The following is a 20,904-nucleotide window of genomic DNA, read 5'->3' on the forward strand; positions in this document are numbered from 1 at the left end:
TGTTACTAAGTCATTATTTTGTGCTTTACTAGTAAAATATTGACGATAACCTTCCTCTTATAATTTACTGTTTCAATAGCTACAGGTATAGTTTGTCCCAAATGGTCGACCACCTACCTAATATATATGTGTAAGAGTATATGCGAACTGAGCAGTCCTCTCATATCCATCACATTGTTCCTTTTCTTTCCTCTGATGCAGGTTTTATTTTTGAAATCTTCAACTTCTCCATTCCATAAACATTGCTCAGAATTTTTCAAAGGAGGTGAGCATCATTTAGTTGTTATTGTACAATTACACACATTAGTAAGTCCCAAAACACAAATCACTTTTATTTGAGTGAGCTTTTGCATCCAGACTTCATTTTAGTATGAAATAATATTTCTGTTTAAACAGGAATTTTACTTTTCATGTCCCTAAATTACTTTGCGAATTGTCTTCTACTGAGTTTTATTAATTCAGTTTTACCAAAATAAATTCTTGAAAGGTTAAATAAATTATCCACATTCTAACAAGTTAATCTCTGTACTTCATCTTTTCTCCATCTCGTATAACTAAGCCCATCTGCCAAAAGAATTTGTCCTGTGCAAACAGTGACAGGACAGGCTCTTGATTTTTTTTTTTTTAATCAGAAAGTCTCCTGTTTTTTAATCATAAATCTCCCTTATGAAATCATAGGAATTCAGTCTCATTTATCTTTAGATTTATCTTCCTTCACCCTGCCTTATCTCCTCCTGTGAATGGTTATCACGGTGCTTTGAACATAGTAGGTTATTTGATTTAGGGTATCATTACAGTTACAAAGCATTATTTTGTCCCATGGACTGCGCTAAATAACAGTGTATACATAAATTCTCATCTAATTTTCACAAGTTGGTACTATTATTATTATTACCATTTTATAGAAAGGGAAACTAATGCTTAACAATATAAAGTCACTTGCCCAAGGTCACATAGTTATTATGTGGAGGTCTGGGACTCTGTATAGGCATTCTAACTCTAGATCCCATCTCCGGACCAACACACTGTGACTCCGCATTCTGCTGCCTCCCTAGAGAGGTGGATCAGTTTTTAACTGGCATACTTTTAGACTTGTTGCAATGCTGCATTTGTGTCCAGTCCTTAGTGTCACTCATGCCTGCTGTGCTTTAACTGTAGCTGACCAAGCAGCCACAATGTACTACTTCTGGTACTATGAGCAACAGTGTTTGTGGCATACAATTTTCCCAGACCACTCTTTAGTTCTACTCAGCCTCCTCTCATTTTTATTGCTTTGGCTATTGAATTCTTAGCTCTGTATCCTGCATTTATAACAGTTTCTATTCTATAGACTTGAAGTCCCTTCTAGACATTATTTATTTATTTTTTTTACTAGAACAGATTGTGCTCATGCCTTTGATTTAAGGTCCACTGCAGTCTTGAGTGGATTGCTTTCTTCAAAATCCTGTTTTCTTAGCTCTTCCCCACTCTATCCACCAGGGAAGAGGTATTTAGATTTATGAGACTGACTCATATTAACTCAATTAATAAGGGATTATGTATAAACTGGAATATCAATATCTTTTATTTACAGTGAGAAGTATGTCATAGAGATCAAGATAGTCCCATGTTTCACAGTGGGATTTCTTTCTGAAAAAATAACAAGGAAAGAAAAAATTGAAAAGAGAGTATTGTTTGAATAGCATAGAATCAAGCAAGGGTAGTAGCTGGATAATCTTAATGGTAATTCATTCTGATTCATAGCAGGACCCTTAACCATGGTGTTTCCTCAGGAGGCACCTGCCTTTCTGACACAGTGTTGGTGAAGCAGTGATAAGTTCTTGCTCGTTGACTTCCTTTAGTTAGTCCTTGGTATTAATAGTTCTTCCTCGAACTTGACTAGGTTTTAGTTTTCATTTATTCATTGATTAATTCATTTAAAAATATTTATTCAACACAGACCGTGTGCTAAGTACCCAGTAAATCAGTGAAGACACCCATTAGTAAGGCAGACATAGTTCCTGTCCTCAACTTATAGTTTAGTGATGGAGTCAGTTATTGAAGAGGTAATCACACAAAAATTAATTACAATTGCTTTCGTGACTCTGAAGAAAAATTAAGTGGGGTTGTGAGACTGCAAAATACAGGACCCAGTTTTCTGTGGGAAGTCAGGGAAGGCTTTCCTGTGGAAGTGATTTTTAAGATAGGACTTAAAGGATTTATAGCATGGACACCACCGAGAAGTAGAGAAAGAGATTTTAGTCAGTGGGGACATGGAACATTTCCTTAGGTGGGAAATAACCTGCGTCTTTTAAGTAAGTAACAGAGAGTGGATGCATTGAAGCTTAGTGAATGAGGGAAAGATTGATAAAATAATGAGGGGTGGAGGTGAGGATTTGGGAGGTGAAGACCATGCTGGGCATTCCTGAATATATTACAGATTTTGGACTTTATAAGAAGTTGTTGAAGGGCTTTTAAGCAAGGAAGAAACTAATTAGAATTGCACTTAAAAATTATCAGTTTGGCTGCTCTTGATAAGGTATTTATGGGGGTAGTGTCAAGAGTGAAAATTGTTAGAATAATTAGCTATTACTTTAGTTCAAGAATAAATTATGATGGCTTAAAGAGTGGTTTCTTAGAGATGGATATAAATAATTCCAGAAATATTTGGGTTATAAAAATCAATAGGCTGTCTTTTCCCTCCTGTGGATTCCTGAGATTACACCTAAATCATTCTGACCAAATATGATTATATAAGAAACTCCTCAACAGAAACAACTGTCTGAGTTATTCTGCAGATGGATAACATTTTCCATTATGAACTGATTGTATTATGCTTATGATTTTTACTTTAAGAGACTCTTTTTTAAGTTCTAAGGAGCAGAATATTGCTGACTCCTATAGATTTATTGCAGAGATCAATAATTATTTATTGAAATTAGTAGAATATGTGCAGACTGATGAGAGCAGTGTTAGCAACCTAGAAGAGTCTGGAAAAACCTGACCTGATTCCCAACTGTACAACCACTATAACCTCAGCCATTCTTTCACAGCAATGCGAGTCCTTTCCTACCATTCACAAAAGGCTGCATGGAAACAATGATTATACATCAATTCAGAGATAAAGATGGCAGTACAACCAAATTCAGGGAGCTGGAGTTTATTTCCATAACATATGCTTAAATGAATATTTTAAACCATCATGATACGGATTTTTTTTATTTTTTTGCAAAAGGAGTGTAATGATTTCAGATGCAGTTGTTTGAACAAATCAGCATTTTTCTAAATCTAGAACACTTTTAAAAAATGCAAGAGTTTGAATAATTATAACTGTATCATTAAGTGATTCTGAAGCTCAGGACTTTTAAGTGTAGAATCATGGTTAATATTTTCCTTTACAGACTTCACTATTCTACACACTTAATAGTTGATTCAAGCTAATACAAACTGAAACAGAAATGAGCTGTGAACAGGGAGCTAAGGCTGTGTTCTTCAGCATTTCAAAAGGTCCTTACTCAGGGCTGACCTGGGTGTTGAGGACATCAGATTAAATATTAAGGTATCAAACAGTATCAAACAGTAATTAACTCCTTCTTAATTCCTGTAGTGTGTTATATCTATAGCAATAGTTTTTAATACCTTTAAATAATTTGCATGTGTAAGTCACATCTCCCAAAACTAGTCTGTCATTTCCTTAAGATAATATAGTTTGTATTCACAGTGACTAATTCCTATAGTGTGTTATATCTATAGCAATAGTTTTTAATATCTTTAAAGAGTTTGCATGTGTAAGTCATATCTCCCAAAACCAGTCTGTCATTTCCTTGAGATAATATAGTTTGTATTCACAGTGACTTGCCTTGAAGTAGATACTCAATAGCCCTATGCAAAATATGATACTGTGTATTCTTGTCAGTACCTCATCAACTTCTTGATAAGTAACTTTGTATCATTCTTGGAACAGACACCTAAAAGTAATATTTTAAACATCATTTAAGAAGCATCATGTTATATTTTATTCATAAAATTCCTGCCACTTTGTTGACTGTTTTATAGCAGGTTTAAAATTTAAACTTATATAATTAGATTCTTCACTCAAACAAGAAAAAATACAAATAGGGCAAAAATTACTAGTGCAGAAACTGGACTAAGTGTAACTGAGAAAAATCAGGCATCAGTATCACAGACAACAATGTTAAAGTCATTCAGAATTAAGCCTTTAAAGATTATATCTCTTACTTTAAGGAAGAAACCTATAGAAGCTTTTTAGAGAACTTCCAAAGATATTTTTAAATGGTACATACATTACTGAAGGCTCTTCTCCTACTTCTATTCTAACAATACTTAAATTATGAAAACAGTAGATTCTCCACTCAGCACTGTGATGGCTGTGACTGCACAGGAAAAGCAAAGCAGAGGGTTGAAACCATTGTTTCAAATAACACCAGCAAGATTAAATAACCCTTTGAACAAGGAAGACATGGGAGTGTTTCTAATCATTCACACTCTTATCCTTCATATATGTATGTGAAGTGAATCTTTATCGGCATTTTGTCTGACCCCAGGGGCTGCAGTTAAAGGACTAAATCTTCTAATGGGATTCATGGCCTGGATTCTACCATGCTAATTCTAAATGAAAACATTCATTTTCTTAATAACATTCCCTTGTTTGTGACTGCTTTAAACCTTATTTATTGTCTCTACTGCTTAGCATGCACATATGTTCAAAGAATAAAATATAAGCAGATTTAATAAAAGATATATATAAGGCCCCATGGTGAAGTCAGCTCCAATACTTTCTGCATTATTTACACTGAAGAATCTGAGTCTCAGGACCTATGTCAACACAATGAAATAATTCTGGGTAATATGTCTAATGCCCAATGATGCCAGCATTTGGGAAATATGAATAGAGTATGAAAGATTATTCATAGTTATGAAGAAATCTTTGCTCCTTTGTTTGATTTTATTCTACCAACTTACATGCACCCACCTTCCATCTAATGAATGGTAGAATAACCCTTAATTGTTAATATTTTAGTATATATACAAATCATTTCCTATTTTTACATCCAGTAGTACATTGAATCTGCCCTTTTGTCCCTCTTTGATGTTCAAGGCACATGTAAAATGAACCTGCTACAAGATTAAATGTAACATACAATTCCAGTCAAAATAGCTTATCATTAGCTAAAGGCTAGATACATGCTGGTACTTGTAAATTCTGGGTATTTTGGCTATGTACAACGCAAAGAAAGTATACTTATAGCATCATGAAGAAATACTGCCCTTTCTTACCCTGGAAATGTCTCATTTTTTTAGCTCAACCAGAATTTACTTCTGTTATTTTGCACTGGATAAAACTTATGCTAGGATCTATAATATTCTACCATCCTTCAGAGAGCAAGATCAGTCCTGCATTTTTGGCACGTTAGTCTTCTCTCTCTCTGACTTGAAGAGAATGTTTTAAGATTGATAAAGGAAAGGCACATCATAATTGAACCTTTACAGTAGCCCTGGGCCTTTTCCAGCATAGGAATCTACTAAATATTTCTATCAAAAGCAAAAGTGACTCCTTTTGCTAAATTCACCATTCTCATTCTCAAAATATGCATTCTTGCTACTCTGAAAAGCACTGTGGTTAGCAATGGCCTGAACATAGGAAATCATGTTCCTTATAAGGATTTTTTACATTAGAATTCCATTATTACATTGATGTAGTTTTCCCACTGAGAAAGATCTTGATATTGCAAAATTATATACTCTCCCCTCTACTGGGATAAATTCCAAACTCCTTAGTATGCATTTAAGCCATTCTCACCATGACCCCAATTTGCCTTACTAGTATCATCTTTAACCATTCCCTTCAACTCACCAAACCTCTTCCATTTTCTTAACATTTTGTTCCCTTTTATACCTCTATGACTTTGTTCAAGTTATGTAGTACTCTCTCAACTTGGGATTTTACAGTGGAGCACTTTGTACTATAGGGTCCCTAGTTAGGGAATGTTATATGCGTATACTTCTGCAGCCCCAAACAAGGCCTGGCATTTCCAGCTTACACTTCCATTGGATAAGTCTCTGAAAACACTGTGCAGAGAAAAGTGTAGAACCAAACAGGAATGCCTCTCTCACTGTCACTTGGATAGAAAATTTCTCTGCAACCTGAAGCAATATTGAAATTCCTTCTTGATGATAATAATGATGATAATGATGATGATTATAATAATAATAATTTCATAATGGCCATCACTTATTGAACACAGACTATATGGCAACATTGATCTAAATGTTTTATGTATATTATTGCTAATACTCACATCTTAACAAGTCTAACATGAAACTCATGATTTTCATTCTAAACATGTTTTCAATCCCACCCTCCCTCCAGTCACCTGTCTTAGTAAAAGTCACCACCATCCACTCAGTTCTTCAAGCCAGAAGGTGCAAATCATCCTTGATTCTTTCCTTTGCTTCACGACTTATATCTATTAGTAATCTCACCCATCGTTTCTAGCTTCAGCATATGTTTCACATCTGCTTTCTTCCTTCTTCACTGCTACCAGCTAGTCTAGGTCACCAGTATCTTTAGGCTGTAATGTGGAAAAAAATAAAAATGTAAAAGCAACACTATTAAATGCAATATGATATCCTGAGTTGGCTCCTAGAACAGAAAAAAGGGAATTAGTGGAAAAAAAAAACCTGTTGAAATATAAATAAAGTCTGTAGTTTAGCTTGCAGTGCTGTACCAATTTTTAGTTTTGACAAAGGCACCATCAGTATGTGAGATGTTAACGTTAGGGCAGCCTGACTGAATTATACCCAGGGAACTCTCTTTACTATCTTTGCAACTTTTCTGTACATCTAAAATTATTGCAAAGAAAAATATTTTTATAAACCCAAACTGTTTTCTTAGCTGCTGTCTAGCCCCGCTCAGTCCAGTCTTCACAGTTGCTAGAGTGATCTTCTAATAATATAAATCATGCAACTTAGAGATTTTAAGCAACTCAAAAAGATTAAAACAACCTGTCCAAGATTATATAGGTATTAATGGCTGAACAGGGATTCTCACCCATATCTGACAGAATTCAATATTTCTTAAGCATTTTACTACTGGGTTCTCTACGTGAGCCATGAGCTCAGCACGTATCACAAAGAAGTCATTGTTTCCCATCTTTGCATATATCCCATTCATGGTGTAAATTCAGTCCGATTCAAAATCCTGAGAAATGTTTATCAATATCAACTAAACTAATAGGAGAGTGAGGAAAAGGAAAAGTTTTTCTTCTGCTTTTCAGCTACAATGCAGTGTCTGAGATTTTTCTTAAGGTATGAGAAAAAGTCTTCCTGAGAGGTTATTACAGTGGTCACAATTGCCTTCACCATGATGGCTTACTGGGATGTACATTCAAAAGGATGCACTATCAAAATGGTCATTAGCAGAGGTCCCACGTTCTGCATATGGAGCTTCAGTCTCCCCTTCCTTATGAAGCAATAGCTGGATCATGAAGACATCCTCTAAAGTTTAGCCCCATTCCACATTCTAGAGTGTAATGGGGAACGAAAACTATGTAAAAAAATCTTCAAGGATTTTCAAGCTGTATTATTATAGCCTGCTTATCTTCATATTAGGTCAAGGAGCTCTAATATACCAAGTTCCATTTTCACAGAGGGAAAGACATTTAGCAGTGAGGCCTATTATCTCTGGTTTTCTGTGGGATCCTCATTAGACTTAGCTTTCTATTGAACCATAGGAACTTTAGTGGAGAGACTTGGACAAAAGGATGAGATTGCAAACTACAGTAGTCTTGTCTTATCCAGTCGTCGCTTCAACTGTTAATAGCAGGAGGCAGAGGAAATCTAACTCCCTACAGTACTCATTTAGCAAAGATTCATAGTTGTTGGATTTTGTTTTTTATATTTTACATTTGTTTTGACATTTTTGCTTTTTAAGATAAGAGCATAGTCCATAATAAAATAATATTGACTCAGAGCAGAATCTACATACCATAGTGATAGGAGATCCTCAACTATTTAAAACAAATCTAATCATATCACAATTTCAGAACTATAAGCAATCAAATAAAAATACATTTTAATAGGAGATACAAAAGGCTTTTTATGTTTCTTAGATATCAGCATGCTATAAAGTGCCAATGAAGTTTACAGTTTGTGAGCATTTTTAAGGCATAAGAAAGCTTTCCCTAGGAGTTATTAATTATTACCATATCTGCCCTCCATATAACATCATGTTTTTACACAGTTATTTATTCAGAAAACTTCAAGTTGATATGCTTACTAACTTTTACAGTGGGTCAATATATACAACTCAATTTGTATCTCATGTTCATAGCTTTTGTAAGTTGTATATTAACTTTTTTATATATGGTTATAGCATTTTTGTAATGGAAATAGTAATAAAAGTATGTGGAATATTGGTACACATATCTATACACATGAAGATTTTACTTTAAAATTCTAATATATTAAATAGTCCTAAATATCATGTTTTTATATTTTAATTTTATATAAGCTTACTTTACATTTGAAGAATTCATCTCTACATCCCTGATTCTATTTAATAAGCAAGATATTCTTATGTTACATCTTCTAAGACATAGTTGACTACGTGCCATTTATTTGCCTTGACAACAGTTTGAAATTCTGCAATTCTTTTGCACAATAACTTCTAAGATACTTGAATTATACTCTAGATGTATTAAAAGATATAAATGTACAATTTCGGATCATTTTTTTCAAGGACAGCATAATATGCCAACAAGAATATATAATTTTAATACAAAGTCAAACATCCAAGACTTTGCTTTGGTGCTACACTAAAGCAAGCTAAGGTGTAACACCACAATAGCAAGCTTCCAGATACCAAAAAAGAACTCTGAATTTCCAAAGGCATATCCATAGCTTTAATGAAAATAAATGAAATAAATGTCTGCAAATTATTTTAAAAGCATGTCTTTGTATTTGCCTTACATGTTTATTTTTGGGCTAAATTTACTAAACTAAACTCTCACTGGTTAGTTTATTATACCCTTTGGTAAGATAAAGGAGAATATGATCATAGTAACATTTCAAGATTTAAACATTAGTAAGAACACAGATGATTTTTTTCTCTTTTTAAAGTCTCACATCACCTAAGTGAAAATGTGGTTAGCTATACATTAATATTTGCATCTTATAAGATAGAAATACATTTTATATATTCATTCATATGATGATCCATGTACTTCTTCATTCATCAGCTAAATTTACATCACCTTTGTCCACAACAGGATCAGAGGCTGAAATATATGAATAGAGATAGTCATATTCTGTCGCTCTAAGTGTGAAATCTTGTATATGTGGCTGGTGTAGAAGAAATAAAAATTTTAATTTGCACATCTCTCTAAAAGAAGGTAGTATGTATAATACTTGTATGTGTGCCCTTTTTATTTAATACTCTTGGCTGGATTAACTTTCCAATAGAATTTTCAGTAAAGTGGTAGAACCACCAGTTAAGCCATCATAACAAAGAAGACATCAACAAAGTCTATTAAATTATTGCTCTTATTTATAAGCATTTAAATAACTGAGCACAAGCTTCACTAATGCCACATCTGCACACTACCAGGCAAACTCCTTTGCTTTTGCTGCTGTTGAGGAAGATAAAACTAAGCTTTAGAGCTCCTCCCTCCCTTCCTTCCTTTTCATTATTTTCTCCCCAGAGACATACTCACACTACTCAGTTTCCTCAGTTTTATTTCCTTGAGGTCAGTGTGTATATTACTAATAAAGAAATCCAAGAAAAGTACAAGACGTTATTACATTTCCCATACTGTAACACTTCTTGCTGCCTCTTCCACACTCCAACCCTCTCTATCCCTTTTCACCTTTTCTCGGGGTTACATACCAAAGGTCTATCAACTTTTGCAAGAATGCATAGACCATACATATTTTAAAACTCCGTTCATTCATTTAGTCAATAAATATTTACATACTGTCTATTGTTATTAAGGCTGTGGGTTAGAAATAACGGGGGGAAAAAGGTAGTACTGTGGCTATGCTAGAAACAAGATAGGATCCATGAAACTCCAAAGATTGTTCAGAATATATTTTCCATAGCTGTGCAAAATATGGTCCTAGACACTGGGCTACAGAAGACCTTGAAGAGAGTCTGTATTTTCAAGTACTTATAATATAATGGAAAAGCCAGAATTCTTGGTACAGACAGACAAAGTGACTGAAGGACACTGAAGGTAAAATATTCCAACATATTTTATATAAATCAGCATAGAATAAATAGTGTGCATAAGTGTTTGAGAGAATATCAGAATTTTGTTTACTGTATCAATAAAGGCCTACTGGATGAAGGAAACTTGAAACTAAAATTTGATGCCCATTAGAGATGTGTATTTTCAGAAAATAAAAGAATAACCACAGTGATTTGTACAAACATGGAAATTAGCAAATTGAATATACTGAAAGATAAAGTATTTGCTTGGATGCAGCTAAAGATACTTGCTGGGAACAGTAGTTTTCAAAGTGGGGGTTGATGAGTGAGCATATCAGAACTACCTTACAAGCTTTTTCCAACTGAATACACACTGTCTTCTCTCTCTCTTCATTTTCTGTTTGCAATACATATTTGTTTATTATCATTCTGTGATGCCCTTTGCAGTGGAAATAAGAGTAGAGCTCTGCGTGTTGCAGTTAGGATAGACAGAGAGTAGTTTGCAGAGAAGTTCCCCAGAATTGATATCTCTACCTGCCGTTCTTTAAGACACAATGATTTATAGAAATGCTAATTTATTTTTTTGAAATGCCGTAGGAGTAGTGAATGTATTATCTCAGAACGGGGTGGCCATATTTAAATTAACATGGGAAGAGAAGTGATTTATTGTCAAACTTAAGCCTGGTTCAATTAACAAATAAAACATTAGCAACTAGGTTTTATGTATTGTTCAGCATTCCACACTATATCTTACCCCATTTTGAACCTTAAATTTAAATCTTTTTTAAAATTCCACCTGTGCAGTGATGCATTATGTAAATTTATTTGATAAAGTTGTTAGTAAATAAAATCTATATATATATGTGTGTATATATTTACATATATACAGAATATATATATTAAAATTCAGTTAAGCAATGTTCAACTACCCGTTATCTACATTTATAAAGAGAGAAGAGTATATGATCCAAATTAAGGAGCAATTTCAATATCATTTATACTGATAAAATTCAAATCATAAATACCAATAGAGAAGAACAATATTATAGATAATGAAAATTGTTTTAAACTACATATATTTGGCTCTGGAATAGTCATAGCTCTGGGATATATTATATGACAAATTATAGTAAATTTTTAATAAATAATTATTTTCTTAAATAAATATTAATAACTGGGTTGTCTTCCTTAAATAAATTCTGATATGGGGCAAACAAAAAAGTTATGCTAAGATGGCCTCAAAATTAACTGTGGCATAATGAGTTATGTATTATTGGGAAAAACTACTAATTAAAAAAAAAAAGAGAGGACTTTTATAATTCATTTTACACATCTGTACCATGAACTAAGCTAAATGCCTTAGTTTGCACTGTTGCCTCAGTTTACCCTTGTGATTTCTTTTGCATTAAAATTTACTTTTAACACTCCTTAACACCATACACAAAAATAAACTCAAAATGGAGTAACGATCTAAATTTAAGGCCAGATGCTACAAAACTCTTAAAGGGAAACACAGGCAGAACTCTCTTTGACGTAAATTGCAGCAAGATCTTTTTCGATCCACCTCCAATAGTAATGAAAATAAAAACAAAAATAAACAAATGGGACCTAATTAAACTTAAAAGCTTTTGCACAGCAAAGGAAACCATAAACAAAACGAAAAGACAACCCTCAGAATGGGAGAAAATATTTGCAAATGAAGCAACCGACAAGGGATTAATCTCCAAAATATACAAACAGCTCATGCAGCTCAATATCAAAAAAACAAACAACCCAATCAAAAAATGGGCAGAAGATCTTAATGGACATTTCTCCAAAGAAGACGTACAGATGGCTAAAAAGCACATGAAAAGATGCTCAACATCACTAATTATTAAAGAAATGCAAATCAAAACTACAATGAGGTATCACCTCACACCAGTCAGAAAAGCCATCATCAAAAAAATCTACAAACAATAAATGCTGGAGAGGGTGTGGAGAAAAGGGAACCCTCTTGCACTGTTGGTGGGAAAGTAAATTGGTACAACCACTATGGAGAACAGTATGGAGATTCCTTAAAAAACTAAAAATAGAGCTACCATATGATCCAGCAATCCCACTCTTGGGCATATATCCAGAGAAAACCATAATTCGAAAAGATACATGCACCCCAGTGTTCATTGCAGCACTACTTACAATAGCCAGGACATGGAAGCAACCTAAAAGTCCATCAACAGAGGAATAGGTAAAGAAGCTGTGACACATATATACAATGGAATATTACTCAGCCATAAAAAAGAACAAAATAATACCATTTGCAGCAACATGGATGGATCTAGAGTTTGTTATAGTGAGGTCAGTCAGACAAAGGAAGACAAATCATATGATATCACTTATATGTGGTATCTCAAAAAAGTGTACAAGTGAACTTATCTACAAAAACAGAAATAGAGTTACAGATGTAGAAAACAAATGGTTACTGGGGGTAAGGGAGCAGAGGGATAAATTGGGAGATTGGGATTGACATACACACACAAAAAAATTACTTTTAATTATATTTGCTTTAGTTACTGTTGAGGGTTGATTTCATGTCCAATGATTATGTTAACTGATGGAAATTGAAGTGTCTTAGAATCTTAGAATCTCATCAAGAGATTAGTTTCTTTACTGTGAGGACTTGATTTAACTCACAGTTTGACTGACATTTGTCCCCTATGACTTAAATAATAAAATGAAAAAAATTGGAAGATAAAAGACTTTTAAATTCAGAAATAGTAATTGCAGAGTTACTTTTTACATGTGAGTATTCCCAAAGTGAAGACTTATAATTTCATCCAGCTTCACTTGGACATAGCTAGACAGAAGCAAGGAAAATAAATGCATAAAACTGAAATTGTTATACGTGAAAGAAAAAAATCCATAATTTACATGTAAGTATAATCCAGCATATATAAACTATATACATGTATATACAGTGTATATACATATATATAATAGTACTATATTTATATAAACACACACATGATGGCCCAATTATACATGTTATTGCTCTTATTTCTTTTAAAAGGCATATAGTATATTTATTAAACAGAATACTTATATAGTGAAATTCGTGATAGTTATTTATGTTCTGTTTACCTGAATTTTTACAGTTGAGGATTTTGAGCTAAGTATAAGTTATAAATGTCTAAGCGCAAATTCAAATTGCTCAAATGACTTAAGATGAAGTCTTTTTATTACCATTTCCTCTCATATTTTCTTGACTCATTACAGTCATATGTCTTACATTTTGTGGAGCATTTTGTTAATCATTCCTTTGTCATAGCCATTTTACAAAAATGCAACATTTATTGGCTTAGACAACATAATTGCAAAAGGTTAGTACTGTATAAACAATGAATTTGCACTAAGTGAATCAAAATAATGTGTTGCAATGGTTAATAAAAAATCCTTATGTTCTTCAATTGCATTATCAATTTTCATAATCTAAACATAAATATTCTTTGCAGATAACAAGGGTTTAAAACCAATATTCTCAGGTAAGAAAAAAAAAGACTTTTCAAGCTCAATAATTAAACTTTTCTTGTGATCTCTCTCTAAACTTTTATTTAAAATATGGTGGTCGTCATCCTTATATTTTTTAGTATTTTGCAATTAGATGAAATAATACAGCTTTTTAAATTAAAACATAAAAGCATTCACATAATAATACAGTATAGAAAAATAATGTGTTAAAACTAGTACTGAATCAAACTAATATATCACTTTCAGTTATTTTCTACTCACCATCTCATAGTTAAAGGGATATTACAATACATTTTATTACTTTCAAATATTATTATTATAATTTGTAATAAAATAGCAAAGAATAATAACAAACATCTGTCAGATCTGGGTCTACTTCAGTTTAATTGACCAGCACTATGAAGTGAATTAGTAATCTACCTTTTTCTTAAAAATAATCATTTTACTGCAGCAAAAACATAGAACAAATCTTAATCATAGGACCTATATTAATACCCATGGTACTTTAAGAAAACATATCTGGTATTATAATGTAAAGCTAACTTAAGTACTTCTAATGCACAGCTAAAATAAGTGGCCTAGCCAAGGGGGTAGAAAACTCCATGGAAGCAAAATATTACCTCCTTTGATACAAAATTCCATTCTCATATAAATTTATTTTCACTATATAAATTTACTCCTAATTCAAGGGTAAAATTTATACCTATATTTCAGACAAGATAGTCTTACTTTCTATAATAAATAAAATATAAACATTATAATTATCAATTTATATTATAATTTGATATGGTTTATGGACACTCATTTTTCAAATGTCAAAAGCTCTGGGATTGTTAGGAATTGTACTTCAGTCTGATAATATGCCATGTTATGAATGTATGCACAGTTATTAAGGAAATTTTAAGTATCTAGATTTGCACTTTGAATTTTTATTATGCACATCTTTCTACTATACATCAAAATATTTGATTAGGAGGAATGGGGACATGATAAATAACTAGCTAAGAGGGACTTCATAAATCTGATATTAAAACGCTTAAAGGTTAATACTAGCTTTCTGTGCCTCAAAATAAAAGACTTCAGGTGAAGGATGGAGAGATGATCAGAAAAAACAAGGAAAGTGAGATAACTATGAAAAAGGTGACTTATGGGAAAGTAAAAAGAAAATAAGAAACAAAGAAGAATGACACCTATTTAATAGTGGGTCTGATCCTCTTGCATAAGAAGAGTTGCATTTCAATATTGTATATAGAGAAATGGTGAATCACGTCCATGGGCTTTTCTTCATCTGAACTAATTCCAAAATATACTTCAAATAATGGAGGACAAAATGTTTAGGTATGATGTACCAAATGCAAGGTAGCCCTGAAAAGTTGCATTTCATATTGATATACTTGTGTTTTTTTTAAATTTTATGCATATCTATGTTATTACCCAAATATAATTAATCAAGAGATATATAAATAGGTTACTCTAGACATTCATTTTTTTTTTCTTTTTAAATACAATGCCTTAGTTTTATATCAGTTATGGAGTTTTAGAAGCCACTAGTCTCCTTTTTTATGGAAAAAAATGTGATGTAAGGCATCAGTGACTTGTAGTGAGTTACATTCAAAGCATAATAATAATTTCTACTAAGGGCAACTTGAGGAAAGACTAGCAGAGAACACTGGCCTCACTGCATAATGCTGCAGCTACAGGTTCTATGAATCTCTGGAGCTCTGCTGTCCTCTACTGGCCTGATGAGATAAGTGCCTGCCTCAAAGCTCCCGAGTTTCTTTGTATCAGTTTAGTTTCCTCCACAAACAAGATACTGACACCTTAAATATCCGATTTTCTTTGGTTTCGCTCACATGTAAATGGATCATAACTTGGATTATTGTCTGGTTAATTTTTCAACATATTTTAGTGTCATACAGAAAGAAAAACTCTTTCAGTATCCTGTCTTTGTTCAAGAATGTTTGGGGCCTGTTGCAGTAAGTGGTTGGGAAAAAAAGTAGCTAAAATATAACAGTGACAACAGATAACAGAATTCTGACAAACTGGCTCCAAGGCCTTATATTTTTATTGGTTGGTGTGTGTGAGTGTAAGTAATTTTAGTGTACATTTTTAAAAAGTATAGCAATTTCACTTTCCTTTTCCTCTATTATGTCTTTAACTATCATACAATTCATGGATCCTTGATCATCTCCTCCTAATTAATCCTGTACTTCTTAGCAATATAGTTACTGTGTTTTCTCCCAATTGTATCCTGCCTAGGAAAAATGATGCATCATTGGAGTACTCAGTTTGAAATTCATAATCCAAGAGAAAGAGGTAAACTATATAAATCAGATTATTTTTAATGTCCCACTTATATCCTGGTATGGGATGGGCATGATGGGTTATAAGATTTATCAATATCACAGTGCATCAAACTTGTTAATAAACTAGCTTTCTGTATAAGAAGTAAAAGAAAGTTTTTCAAAAAAATAAAAAGGGAGCACGAAAGGCATGGCATAGCTGGAATTTAAGGTTCAAGCTTTGTATCCTCTATATATAATGTATTATGTTTTTCAAAAACTTTTTATTAGGAAAGCTATACCAGACGCATAATCACTATACAATGATTAAACATTACCTTTACAATTTATAATCACTGAAATTACAGAATAAATATATGCACATTTCTTTTGAATCTTTGTGTGTGAGAGAGAAAACATTAAAAGTGCTTCCTACAAAGCTGTTAGTGATATATACCCAGTTGCTTTTTTATGTTTTTTATATTCTATATATATATATGTATATGTATATATATATATATATATATATATATATATATATATATATATATATATACATATATATATATAAGAAAGTGCAGATGTTCTCCAAAAAATCTTGGCATCAGGATGAAGTGTCACAAAGAATGTGTTCATACTAGGTGAGGGCCTACGGCTGTTAAACCACCAGGCCCTCCACGTCAGTTGGCTCCATCCTGGAAGATGACTTTTCCCAGGGTGGAGGAGAGACGCTGTGAGCTGTACACTAGGGGTGAAGGGAAGGTGAAGCTATGGAGAGGATAGGAATGGATCGAACCCGAACTAATTAGATTGGGTTGAACGGGAGTGTGTGTGTGTGTGTGTGTGTGTGTGTGTGTGTATGTACCTACACCATAAGGAAGAGGCTGCAGGTGTAGGGACCTATGTGCAGAGATTTGTGATTTGCGTGTGGGTATGTGTGTAAGAGAAAAACGAGTGGGTGAGAACGTTCGAGCAAGACCCGCTCCCTCCCTCCCCGCCTTGCAGTTTCCAGGCATGCAGCAAACTGCATTATTAATACATGTACAGAATCTGTGCCATGAGGGCAAGAGGAACGAAAGCCACAAATGTCAATTTGTTTCCCCCCCCTTGTCAAAACAAAACTACAACTAAAAACAAAAGTTACTGAAAAGAAAAAGACACATCGAATTTTACTTAATTAGGATCAATACAACGATCCCTAATATACCTTATACATGGCACAGTCAAAGTCTCAAGTTTCAGTATAAAAAAATAATAACATTTGCTGGCAAAAGTCTGCGAAGGCACTTCATTGATTAATGATCTGAGTATGGCCCTTCCTCCGAATCACATCTGAGTGGAGAGAGCATACATCTGTATTTTCTAGTTATCATGCGGTTTCAGTTCTGTTCAGGGCAGGGAAGTTTGTGAGAATGGAGTTATGGGGACAAGTATAAAGGGAGCAAGGGATATATTTTTTCTTTTTATTTTCTTTTGAATAAAAAGCACTAATTTATTTTTCTTTTTCTGTTAGAACCTATATGTTGTCTTCTCCAGGACTTCGAGGTAATCCGGCTTGGTTTGAAGTTTGGCCCTTAACTCGAGGTAATCACTTTTTTGGGTTTGGTGGTCTGTGAAGCCCTTTCCAGCCGAGAAGAGAAGGGTTTCTTTGAGCCTGGCGTCCTGCTGTAAGTCTGGGTATTGCATGCCAGGAGGGTGGACGTGCAGTTCCTTTAATTTGGGCACTGTGCCATAGAGACAGTCCACAAACCCCACTGTGCAGGGGGCTGGTGGCGGCCTCTCTCGGTCTAGTAGCGTACTGCCACCACCACAGCCTCCCCCGGGGGGAAACAGCACCACCCCACCATTCTTCTCATGGCGGCGGAACCCAGCCAAGTCTCCCCCAGTTCCCGCAGCTACCCCTGACACCCCACCAGCGGCTGGGTGGTGAGGCTGAGGGTGATGATGATTCATGGTCACTATGGTGTTGAGCTGGGAGCTGGACACTGCCAAGGCCCACTCCTTTTCTTTTTCTAGCAATGTCCGGTAGTTGCTGTGGTTTTCCTTGGGTGTCTCAGCAAACTGCTCACTTCCTAGGAGAACCTCCCCCATTCCTGGGGGTTGTGTCCCAGGAGCCCCGCGTTCTGCATGCCCTGTCTCCTGGACTGATGAAACGGCCACCTCCTCCTCCTCACGAGGCTTGTAGATGGGGTTATTGCACATCTGAGTAACAGGGTGGGGTATGTACTCGTATACATGACCCACAGGAGGGGCCTTCTCTGGGGAAGAAATAGCCGGTCGTCCCCCACCTCCACTTCCACCTCCACCACCTCCACCATCCTCAAAAAGCCGGTGGCATTGCATCTGGATGCCAGTGAGGTCCACACTTTCCTGCCGCTTGCTTCTAAAGGGCAGCTTCTTCCGGCGCCGTCGGAGGACATAGGCAAAGAGGCCTGCCGCAATGAAGACTGCTGAAAAAAACAGAACCAGCAGGCTGAGAATCAACACAGAAAGTGGCACAGGACCCCCAGGGGGAGAGAATTCATAAGGTGATGCACTCGTTGGCCCCCCAGCAAGATGAGAATCTCCAGGCTGAGCTGGGGATGCTCCAGCTGGTGCAAGGTGAAGCATCTCTGGGCAGAGAACTTCCAGCTCGATAGTGCGCACATCACGGTGGGTGAGGTTCTCAGGGCTCCTGCACAGGACATCACCCACCACACTGACTGAGCTGATGGTTTCGATCCACTGTTTGAAGGGAACCAGGTCACAGGTACAGTCCCAAGGATTCTCATTGAGGTCTATCTGGACAATGGCGTTCAAGTGTTCTAGGACACCAGCCACAGGAAGGTAGAGGAAGTAGTTCTTCCTCAAGTTGAGCCGAGCCAGAGATGTGCCTGCAAAGGCGTCTGTTGGCAGGGTTCTCAGCAAGTTATTGTTGAGGAATAGCAGCTTCAAGTTGGGCATGAGGCTGAAGGCCGCAGGCTGGATTTCCCGGATGACATTGAACTCAAAATACAAGTAGTGTAGACTCTGTAGGCCTCGGAACATGCCTGGTGTCAGCTTCTCGATATCGTTGCCATTAAGAAAGAGGCTCTTTAGGTTAGGCAGGTTGATGAAAGCCCCATCCTGGACATAAGAAATACGATTATTCCCTAGATGTAAGAGATCCAAGGAAGAGAAATTCCAAAAATCAGAACGGTATATTTTCTGAATCAGATTGCTACTCAGATACAGTTTCTTAGCATTCAGTGGCCTTGGAAGAAGTTCAGAAATGTTATGAAATCCTCGCTCTTTGCAGTTGACCGTCAAGCCAAGGTCATTGATGTGCAAATTACAGGTACACCCAGTCGGGCATATAATGGGAATGGGGGGTCTGGTTTGGTAAGGAGCAATGGGAGGTTGGTTTGGACCAGGGTATAAAGCTTGGGATGTGGAGGGTGGCCGTGGTGTTCGAGGTTGTTTGGTGGGTTTGGGCTGTTTATTTGAGGACTTGTATTCAACAGAAGAAGCAGTAAAATGGACAGAGGACAGCATTGAGGAAGGCTTAGTTGGCCATGCATTCTCCTTGCTTGATGACAAGTGGGGAATCCCCAAACTAGCTTCCACCTCAGAGTCAGACAACAAGGGACAGAGTTCTGTCTTCCTGATTTCTCGCAGGTCCTTTCCATGGAAATGGAAAGGAGTCTCGCAGGTGATGTCTCCCACCAGGGCAGTGTAAGGAATGCGTTCCAGCCAACTCTTCAATTGCACAATTTCACACGTACAGTTCCAGGGATTTTCTTCCAGCTGGAGCTCCATCAGGCTTCTGCCAATGTGATCTAGCATTCCTCGGTAAAAAAGAACTTTTAACCTGTTTCCACGTAGGTCCAAGTGGGTTAAGGAGACAGCCTTAAATAAATTGGTTGGAAGCATGGGGATGAGATTATCATTTAAAATCAGAACTCTCAGTTTACTTAGGTTCCGAAATGCCCCACTCTCAATACGTTTAATGACATTGTAATCTGCCTGCAGATATTCCAGACTTTCCAAGCCAAGGAAGGTGTCATTTCTGAAGATGTCTAGTTTGTTCTCGTGCAGATATAGCCTCTTTAAAATCTTAAGACCATTGAAAGCTCCTGTTTGAATGTCCTGCAATGCATTGTTCCCAAGGTTAATGGACACAGCATTATTCAAATGAAGAAAACTGTTGGTGTACAATTTCCTCATTGAATTCCTCTGCAGATATAGTTTAAAAGGTCTTGACCAGAACTCAGCAATCTGACTAATATTTGTAAATCCTTTGCTGTCACAATGTATATGAAAGAGGCTTTCTTTCACTTCACAGTAGCATGGATCAAAACAGGGCTCATCTATTTCCTCTGAGTCCTCTATCAGGGGAATCGGGGTAGTCCATCCTAAAGCAATTGTGCTTAGAAGAATTATCCACAACATCCTCCCTCTGTGAAGCAGCTCAGCTATAGAAGATTTCATCATTCACGGATGATTACAAAACTGCAACAGAAATAAAGATGCAGATTTTTAGCTTTTAGTCATATGCTCTATTCTAATTGTCTCATACATGTGGGGCTTTTTAAGAGTGATACAAAAACTTTAGTAATTGTTGAACTGACACTCAAAATAACCTATCAACATGCTTAACATGTCCTATATCTTAAAATTAGGAGATGAAATATTGTACCATGTGATGACATTTTCCTGAATCAAGCCATATTTGGTAAAGGGCATATCGTGAAATCAAAAGCAGCCTTCATTGCTTCTTATAGCAAGCAAAGAAACTGCATACAGTGATTCCTTTTTGGGATAGGCAGATTCAGTAATAATGGCAATCATTTGGCCATTACACCTGTTTGCCTGTTAAAAATCATATTGATTTCAGAGGTGCCTATTATGGATCTGATTGAAACTCTGAGGGAAGAAAGTGTTCTTTAAACT

The 20,904-nt window shown here is 35.5% G+C and overlaps 1 protein-coding gene across 1 annotated transcript; it reads right to left on the reverse strand.

The window, feature by feature from the left end:
- Positions 1-17,502: 17,502 nt before the first annotated feature.
- On the reverse strand, positions 17,503-20,445 carry SLITRK3 (SLIT and NTRK like family member 3). Its single transcript, XM_060100269.1, has one exon. It carries the CDS (start codon positions 20,443-20,445, stop codon positions 17,503-17,505), a length of 2,943 nt encoding a protein of 980 aa, XP_059956252.1.
- Between the last annotated feature and the right edge of the window lie 459 nt (positions 20,446-20,904).

The sequence above is a fragment of the Mesoplodon densirostris genome, chromosome 5 (assembly GCF_025265405.1).
Source record: "Mesoplodon densirostris isolate mMesDen1 chromosome 5, mMesDen1 primary haplotype, whole genome shotgun sequence".
NCBI classification, from domain to species: Eukaryota; Metazoa; Chordata; class Mammalia; order Artiodactyla; family Ziphiidae; genus Mesoplodon; species Mesoplodon densirostris.

Excerpts from the sequence above, each read along its gene's own strand:
- SLITRK3 (XM_060100269.1), bottom strand. The coding sequence starts at position 20,445 with ATGATGAAATCTTCTATAGCTGAGCTGCTTCACAGAGGGAGGATGTTG.